The sequence below is a fragment of the Myotis myotis genome, unplaced genomic scaffold (genome assembly GCF_014108235.1).
Source record: "Myotis myotis isolate mMyoMyo1 unplaced genomic scaffold, mMyoMyo1.p scaffold_m19_p_10, whole genome shotgun sequence".
In the NCBI taxonomy this organism is placed as follows: domain Eukaryota; kingdom Metazoa; phylum Chordata; class Mammalia; order Chiroptera; family Vespertilionidae; genus Myotis; species Myotis myotis.
In genome coordinates, this window is record NW_023416314.1 from 36,102,001 (window position 1) to 36,111,686 (window position 9,686).

Consider the following 9,686-nt stretch of genomic DNA (forward strand, 5'->3'; position numbering starts at 1 on the left):
GAGACAATTCCGGGTGGGGAAGGTTGGGCGAAAAAGAGCAGTACCTCCTAGTCTCCCAACTGGGCTCCTTTTGTGTACCCCCTCGACTCCTGATACCTGCCGGCTGAAATGAGCGCCCGCGGACAGGCTAGCCGTCTGGGTCACTTAGTGCCCCGGAACCTCCCGCGCAAGCTCGTGCAGCAGTGCGTCTGGGGAAGCGTTTGCGCGCTGCACGGCCCTGCGCAGTGCCCTTCAGCCCGGTGCCGGGAGGAGAAAGTTTAGGACGCGGGACCCGCCGGTGGTCGTGGTGATTTTCTTCCCAGTGGGCGGTCTGAGGCCAGGCCTCAAGTAAGAGCGGCCTCAATATGATGACCGGACGGCCGGGCCGCAGGCCCTTAGAGTTCCTGCCGGATGAGGCCCGGAGCCTGCCCCCGCCCAAGCTGACCGACCCGCGGCTCGCCTACTTCGGCTTCTTGGGCTACTGCTCGGGCCTCCTTGATAACGCGATCCGGCAGAGGCCCGTGTTGACGGCCGGTGAGGGCTGCGCGGCGGGATCCGGTGGGAGGGGAGAGGGTCGCCGGGCTGCGGCCCGGCCCCGCCGTAGGCTGCCGAGCCTTGTGCGGGCCTTGCCGCCTCGCAGGCCCTGCCTCGCCTTCCTAGGGCCTCCGCGCCCGTGAGCGCTTCGGAATTGGGCAGGGCCAGGGGGGCGTGTGGCTCTCGGAAACGGGGTGCAGTGAAAGTCACGACCCCACAGTGAGGCGGCGAAGGGCCGGGCGGTGGACTGCCCGCGCCCCTCTCGTGTCGCGCTGTGGTGTGTGCAAAATGAGCCTTCATTCCAGGCTGCATGGACTACGGACACTTAGGTACATTACGGCGTTTGATCCTCAAAGCACCTCACGGGGAGACATTATCCGCAGCGAGAAAGCAGCCTCCGCGGGGGTCAAGCAGCTTGCCCAAGGTCATACGGCCAGTAAGCAGCAGAGCCTGTTTTTGGACCTCAGAGTCTGTATTTGAAAATCGTGCTCTCACACGGTAGCGCGCTACTACTAACCTAGGGTCTGGTTAAAATGTGCATTCTGGCTCATTCGGCCTGGGAGGAGGCCCGATGGTAAACCGCCAGACCCCGCGGGTGCTGCTCGTGTAGAGGCCCCGCTCTGAGCAGGAGGCTCCAGGCCGCCGGGCTGTGTTTTCTCCCAGTGCAGTGGTTCTCAACCTGGGCTGCACATTAGAATCACCTGGGAATCTTTTTTTTTTTTTTTAATATATTTTATTGATTTTTTACAGAGAGGAAGGGAGAGGGATAGGGAGTTAGAAACATGGATGAGAGAAACATCGACCAGCTGCCTCCTGCACACTCCCTACTGGGGATGGGCCCGCAACTAAGGTACATGCCCTTGGCCGGAATCGAACCTGGGACCTTTCAGTCCGCAGGCCGTCTAGTCTGTCCACTGAGCCAAACCGGTCAGGGCAATGGGAATCTTTTTAAAATCCCGATTTTGGGGCCTCATCCTCCGTAATTCTGTTTCTTTGTTACTAATGTTGTGGCCCCACCCCATAACAAAGAAACAGAATTTCCCGAGGATGAGGCCCAGAAATCAGGATTTTAGGAAGATTCCCAGGTGATTCCAATGTTCAGCCAAGGTTGGGAACCACTGTCCGAGTGCATCAGCGGCGCCCTGTCAGAGCCATTAACAGCCGACACAGTAGGTGTGCCGAGGGCTGTGGATCTCCGCAGGGAAAAGTGCAGGGAAACGGAGGTTTTGAACTTAGCGATGACTTAGCCTCCCAGACCTATGGGGCTGGTAGGAATAAATGAAGGCGAGGGCCTGTGGTGGGCAGGTGGTTTGATGAGTGCGTGAGTGTGCAGGCGAGGGCAGTAAGGCTGGTGGGTACCCCGTGGCCATTCCCTAGGCAGGCGGGAACCTTTTGAGCTTTTGATGGCTTGGGTTGTTGGGAGAGGTGGGCAGAGATGCAATGATCAGACCTGTGTCAATCTGTCAACAATGTGAAGCAATGCTGAGTGGAGCCAAGGAGCCCAGTTAGGAAGAAAGCTAATCCTGCAGTGATTCCAGCAACCAGGAATCACCTCTCTGGGGCCTCTTTTGCCTTCTGCCAGCTGTATGTCATGCCTGGAGGTCACCTTCCAGCCCAGCAAACCTCAGCATTTCCATTGCTCAAATAGTACTGGGGTCCCTTCTCCCTTGGACATGACCCTACTCTACAGAAAGGAGTGATCTTTGGCCATTTCTGCCTATGGAGGAATGGGGTTTTCTCCCTTCTCTTTACCACTCCTCATGTACCAAGTCTTACTCTTCATGTAAGAGAAAGAGCGCCACTTTGGAACTAAATGGCCTTCCTCCACTGCTTCCCAACTGGGTCACCTTGGGCAAGTTAGTTAGGCAGTCCAGAGCCAAAGTTTCCTCATCTATAAAACGGGAGTAATTGATCTTTGCATATTTGTTGTGGCAATTAACTGAGATAGGTAACATGCCTGGCCCACAAAAGGTGCTGGACAGAGTTCCCTGTCCTTAGCAGTTGTTAGGCAGACAGTTTACAGTTTGTTTAACATTTACAGAGCTCTTTCTCTTTGCCAGGCAGTGTTACATGCAGCAGCGGTCGCCAACCTTTCGGACCTCGCGGACCACCAGGGTCTGCGGACCACCGGTTGGCCACCGCTGACATACAGGGTATGTGGGGTGAGGAATTCCATCCCCGACCCTGAGGAGCTTTTAGTCTGGTGGACAAATGGGTCTAGGTGAGACCGTTACCTGTTTTGATGAAAGTGGATGAGCAGGGAGAGCCTGTGGAGCCTATAGGAGGTACAGATCAGAGGGGAACTGTTCCAGAGCAAGTACAGATTGGCTGACATGTGAAGTATATAGCACTTAATCTCGCCTTATCAAGATAGGCTTTGTGTCTTTTCTGGAAGACAGAAGAGCTTAGTGGTTACGATTTGAGTTTGACACCACTTCCACTTTACCAGCCATTTGATTCTTTGATTCTAGGGAAGCAGCTTATCGCTATGAGCTTTAGTTTCCTCATCTATGAAATAAGGCGAATGTCTACCTCTTTGTGTGGCTGTGAGAACTAGATGAGATGATGTACATAAAGCACTTAGCCCAGAGCTAGGGGTCAGAGTTCCTCAGTTCCCTGGGTTTCCCTAGGTTGCTTTGGAAAATTTAGGTCTTGACTTTATTGAAATGGTATAATTAGCAGCATTTATTGAATTCATAATGTGTCTAGATTAATGTCTGGCATATAGTACTGCTCAGTAAGTATTTATTGGATGAATAAGTCTGTGTAGATTGCAAGGAAATATAAAACATGGTCTCAGCCCTCCAAATATTTACAAACCAGATGAGCATATCCATTAAAAAGACAAATTGTGGTACAAGTTTATGCACATAGGGAACAGGTGTGACAGAGCTGGAGGAGTGGGAAAGGATTTTCAAAGTATAGCCCTGGAAATGACCTGGCATTCTGTGGGTAGTATTGGAATATTCGGTCAATTAAATCAAATTGTGCAGATCTTATTCAAGTTAACAGAAAACATTAAATAGAATTTTTTCTTAAACTTTTCTCCTATCATTTGTTTTTATTTTATTTTATTTTTTTAATATATTTTATTGATTTTTCACAGAGAGGAAGGGAGAGAGATAGAGAGTTAGAAACATCGATGAGAGAGAAACATCTATCAGCTGCCTCCTGCACATTCCCTACTGGGGATGTGCCCTCAACCCAGGTACATGCCCTTGACCGGAATCGAACCTGGGACCTTTCAGTCCGCAGGCCGACGCTCTATCCACTGAGCCAAACCAGTCAGGGCTGTTTTTAAAACCTTGTTACTGGCTACCACTTACCTGCCCTAAATTTACAGTTAGTTGGTATCTATGTGTAGTCCACAAAATTAAATATTTATTGATTTCTAGTTTATCAGTAATTTACAGTGTTCTGCAAAGAGCACCATGGCTCCAAGTTTAGATTAACTGAGTAAAGGAAATGGGAAAATGATTGTGGAGGGGTGGTTTATGTGGTAAGAGGGAGACACCACTGAGAGAGAAGAGAGGTTAGGGCAGAGGTTCTCAACCTGTGGGTCGCGACCCCTTTGGCGGTCGAACGACCCTTTCACAGGGGTCACCGAAGACCATCCTGCATATCAGATATTTACATTACGATTCATAACAGTAGCAACATTACAGTTATGAAGTAGCAACGAAAATAATTTCATGGTTGGGTCACAACATGAGGAACTGTATTTAAAGGGCCAGAAGGTTGAGAACCACTGGGTTAGGGAAATGGGGACTTGGGAAGAGGCTAAGCCTGCCTTTAGGGCTGGGACACTGACAACGTCTAACATGTTTATGAAGTCTTGCTGTGAGAGATATGGGTAAGCACAGAAAGTCGGTCTTTGTAGTCCAGTGGCACATGGGACAACCCAGCCAGCACCCTTTGGTTTGCTGTGCTGCAAGTGGCCCAATTTGGGAGAACAGTGGCTGTTTGGGGCAAGGGATAACGCAAAAGAGCCTGGGCCCTATCCAGTCCCAGGGCATAGTAATATTTCACATTTTTGATTTTTTTACACATTTTTCAAAAATATTTTATATGCATTTTTTGTTTGTTTATATACTACTGCTGTGAGAAAGATAGGATATGTATTGTCTTTGTTTTAGAGTTAGTAAATTGCCTGGCCCAAGGTCATTCATTGACTTAATTAAATATTAACTGCTATCTATGTGCTAGTATACAAAAACAAATGAAACATTGGTGTTGCCTGGTAGTAGAGAAAGAAATAATTACTATAGCAATTTACATATTAATAGAGATGAGCTCACCCTTTTAAATTCAGGAAAGTTTTGGGAAGACTTCTTAGCTGAAGTGATGTCTGAGTTGAGCCTTGAAGGATCAGAGGGTTTCTGGGCAGAGAAATAATCAGTGTGTGCTATGTAGAAGCATGAAGAAGCCTAGTTTTTGTGAGGAGTTAAAAGCAGTTCAGTCCTACCTGGTTTGGCTCAGTGGATAGAGCATTGGCCTGCGGACTCAAGGGTCCCGGGTTCGATTCCGGTCAAGGGCACATGCCCAGGTTGTGGGCTCAACCCCCAATAGAGGGCATGCAGGAGGCAGCCAATCAATGATTCTCTTTCATCGATATTTTTATCTCCCCCTCCCCTCCCCTCCCCCTCCCCTCCCTCCCCTCCCCTCCCCCTCCCTCTCCCTCTCCCTCTCCCTCTCCTCTCTGAAATCAATAAAAATATATTTTTTTAAAAAAGCAAAAAGCAGTTCAGTGCTGCTGGAGCACGCTGCCTCTCAGGGAGTGCCAGAAGATGAAGGTGAGAGAGTTGGCTCATGAAGGGCTTCGGAGGTCATATGCAAGAATTTGGACTCCTGTTGACCATAATTGAAGGAGAAGGGACCAACAAGCTAGATTTATAGTTCAGTAAAAATTCCTCTAGTGACAGGATAAAAGCTGGGATCATTATGGAGTGAAAAATTAGATGAAGAGGAGACCAGTTAGTGCAAGTGAGAGATAAGTGAGGAAGTATTTACAAGGTAGAATTAACAGCACTCAGTGGCTGGATATGGGGAAGAGGGTAGAAATAAAGGATGATTACTGTGTTTATTACCCAGGACTTAGATTCATGGGTAAAAGGTATTATTCTTGGAATTAGGAGAAAGATGCGTGAGTAGGAAGGAAATGAGTTCATTTGGGGATATTCAAATAAACATACTTGGATGTATTTCAATATGAGTGTCTGAGTTGGATGTACTTGTGGGTCACTAGCACATGGATAGTAGATAAAAGTATAGTAATAAACGAGTTCTCCAAAGGAAGGTGTATGGGATAAGAAGTGTAGGGCTGGGGATAGAGATCTGGGGCTTAGCTAGAAAATCAAACCTGCAGTTAGCCTTTTGCAAAAAACATTTCACATATAAAGATCATACCCTTGGATCTCCCCTTCAAACTAAATTTTTCTCTAGGGCATGTGATTTGATCCTCTCTAGTCTCATTATAATAGTGATTTTTTAAATATTTAATTTTTTTTTTAAATAATAGTTGTTGAATGGATAATACATGCAAATAGGAAATTTAGATGGTACAAAAGAGAATTGAGATATATTTGTAGTTAGCCTGCTGTTGTAGTAACCACTAATTATGCAAATATAAATCAGTATATGAAGACCAACAAAATTGCTTTTAGACCATTTGTGGAGGACTTTCCCTCAGAGCATCCATCATATCCTGAACATATCCTGGAATATAGATTAGTTTAGGTCTAAAGTTAACTTATCAAAGAAGAAAATATTTTTTTCTTTTCTCAGTCTAGCATTTGGGATTTGGTACTTACACACCTTTTTCCGTGAAGAAATTTATAAAACCTTATTTTTAAAAATCTTGGTTCTATTGGTAGTGATTGTTGTAGACTTAATGTCTTTTATAATTGTCAAATTGCTTTAAGACGACATCTCAAGATCAAGGCTGTTTGTTCAGAATAGCCATATAGAAAGTCCTTTAAAAAATTTTTTTAGAAGAAAAACAAATTATATATCTGAAATGTAAGAATATAATCTTACATTATATTGACTGACTGATTTTTGTTTTCTTTGGGATTTGATTTTCAGGTTTGCATCGCCAGCTTCTATATGTTACTTCCTTTTTTTTTGTTGGATATTATCTTTTAAAACGTCAAGACTATATGTATGCTGTGAAGGACCATGATATGTTTTCATATATAAAATCACATCCAGAGGATTTTCCTGAAAAAGGTACTTCAAGTTAATTGTAAAAAACCTTTCTTACTTTGCATCATTTCCCCTGGTTAATCTTTTCCATGTCTGTAGCTTCAGGTATCTTCTCTATTCTGTTAACTCCCACATGGTTGTCTATAGACCAGAATTCTCTTGAATTCATGTGTCAGGTTTCTGGCTAAGTACCTCAGACAGCAAATAGATCCTCATGTCCCCTCTGCCTTCCCAGACCTTCTGTTCTGTGTCCTGCTTCAGTGATGGCACCACTGTCCACCTGTGTATTCTAGCAGAAGCCTGCAAATCATCTTCAAGTCTTTCTCTTTTACTTCCCATCAAGTCTTACTGTTCTGCTTCCTATTTCTCACCTCTGAACTCTTCTCTCTGTCCCACTGCTACTACCCTGGTTCAGGCCCTAATAATCTTTTGCTTGAATCATTGCACTTGCCTTCAGTCACCTCTGTTTTTGGTCTTGCTGAAGATCATGTCTCGGGTTAATTGCCTGGTAGAAACACTTTGCCCATACCTTTTATCCACCACATTACTTATACATAGTTGTGTGACTCATTAGACTGCAGCTTCATCTTTGAATGTCCCAGCCTTTAGGACAGAGCCAACACATAGTAGGCATCTATACTAATAAAAGGGTAATAATATGCTAATTAGACCAGGAGACTTTCCGGACGTCCTTCCTGACAAACCAATGGTGGCAGGGCTGAAGCTGAAGCAGTTAGGGGCGATCAGGCCAGGAGGGGAGGGCAGTTGAGGGCAATCAGGTCGGCAAGGGGTTGGGGGGGGGGGAGTTTGGGTGAGCAGGCTGGAGGGGGGGGGCAGTTGGGGACGAGAAGGTTGGCGGGAGGGGGGGGGAGTTGGGGGCAAGCAGGCCAGCAGGCAGAGTGGTTAGGGGCAATCAGGCAGGCAGGCAGGCAGGTGAGCGGTTAGGAGCCAGCAGTCCCGGATTGCGAGAGGGATGTCTGACTGCCGGTTGTGGGATCTGGCCTAAACCGGCAGTCAGACATCCCCCGAGGGATCCTAGATTAGAGAGGGTGCAAGCTGGGCTGAGGAGCACACACACACACACACACACACCCTCCATGCACAAATTTTGTGCACCGGGCCACTAGTTTGATAAATAATAGCTGACCTGAACAACACTGCCTCATGAAATGCTGGGTCCTGAACCTACCCTGTATCACTTTGTACACACTGCAATTTTTTCTTGATCCTCCTCTTGTTCCATTTCCACCCTTCCCATCTAACAAATTTCTGCTCAAGTTTCATCATCTCAATGACGTTTTCACCCAACTACAGACAGGAATTTCCTCAGCAAACTGCTTATCTCTGTTCAACTATAATTATGATATAATTGCCTTCTTTTTATTTTACACATACCCACAATACAGATGTGTACATATGTGAAGGAAGGAAGAGAAAAGCAAAATTTTAAATGTGTAAATACATAGATTTTAAGTAGACTTTCCTATATGTATAATATTAAGCATTGAAATTTCATTAGACTGAATGATGATCTCTAAGGTTCTGTTTATTCTAAATGTTATTAATCTATTTAACATTCCTATAAACTTTAGTCACATATGTAATATTAATGGTGGATCAAAAAGGTACAGTTTTTTGTTTTGTTTTGTTTTTGCCAATGAAGAGCTCAAAGACTAGTACAAAGCCATGAGTAGTGGTTGTATGACACATGGGGAATACTCAGAACTGCTATATGTTAGAGCTGGAAGGAACCTTGGGAATATTGATTCCTAAGAGTGAGAACCAATGGCAGAGCAGACCTCAGTTCCAGACCTCTAGCTCTTTGCCTCCATATTTCCACTAGCTCCCTCTGTCAGCAGGAGCGTGTATAGTCTCATGGGCTCCTTTTGTCTCTGAGCAGCAGGTTACTGGCAGGTGTGCCAAGAGCCTCATGCATTGAGTGCTTGACCACCTCAGCTCTGGGCCCCTCCCTGTTCTTCCTTCCTTCACCCCTTTAGCCAGGATCCCCCTGGCATCTTGCCCCTCCAAGGCAGCCATCTGGATGTCACCACAGAGTCTTCAAAATCCATTCAGTATAGCAAAATGTTTCAGTGATCACCAAACCGTGGTTGTGGACAAGAAAAGAAGGAAATTTTAGGGGTTTCTATCTGTAAGAATATTACATTTTAATTTTATTCTTTAGGAAATATGATTTAAAACATAACTTAAACATAAATCTTTTGTGATCTTTCCTTTTATAGATAAGAAAACTTATGGTGAAAAATTTGAAGAATTCCATCCAGTGCGTTGAAGTCTCCAAAACACTTTCTTTGGTTTCACTGAGAACAGTTATTTCTGAATTTTGTGGAGCATGATTTCATACCTGAAGTTTATATTAATCTGTGTGTTAATACCTTGTGATTAAAATGCTCATCCTGAACATTCTGACTCCTTTTTGTCATAAAAACAGAATGGTCAGTTTCCATTTACCCAATTTTAAGAAGGCATCTAACAGATTTAAAAACGAAGTTTAGTTCTAGTTCAGAGTTGAAAACTATAGCCTGTAGGCAAAATCAGGCCCATGCCAGTAAGTTCTTTTGGAACACAGCCATGCTCACATGTTCACATGTTTATGCTTGTTTCCATGCTACAACAGCAGAGGGCAGAGTTGTGTAGTTGTGACAGAGACCTTGTGGCCTGCAAAGCCTAAAATATCTAATATATGGCCCTTTACAGAAAAGGTTTGCCTGCTCCCATTGTAGAGCAAAGCAAGCTAGATTATGGAGGATTTTGTAAGTCATGTAGAATAATTTTGACTTGATCCTCTGGGTCTGGGGTGGGGAACCTTTCTTCTGTGAAGGGCCAATTGGATATAACATCATTCGCGGGCCATACAAAATTATCAACTTAAAACAGCCTGCTATATTTGTTTAAACATTTAACTCAACCCTAATGCCTTGTCAAGGCCAAACCAGATAATTTTTCAGGCC

At 45.1% G+C, this 9,686-nt stretch overlaps 1 protein-coding gene across 1 annotated transcript; it reads left to right on the forward strand.

The window, feature by feature from the left end:
- Nucleotides 1–201: 201 nt before the first annotated feature.
- On the forward strand, nt 202–9,136 carry NDUFC2 (NADH:ubiquinone oxidoreductase subunit C2). The gene is made up of 3 exons (XM_036324862.1): nt 202–513; nt 6,598–6,741; nt 8,958–9,136. Exons 1-3 carry the CDS (start codon nt 345–347, stop codon nt 9,005–9,007), a joined length of 363 nt encoding a protein of 120 aa, XP_036180755.1. The 5' UTR covers nt 202–344; the 3' UTR covers nt 9,008–9,136.
- The last annotated feature ends 550 nt before the right edge of the window (nt 9,137–9,686 follow it).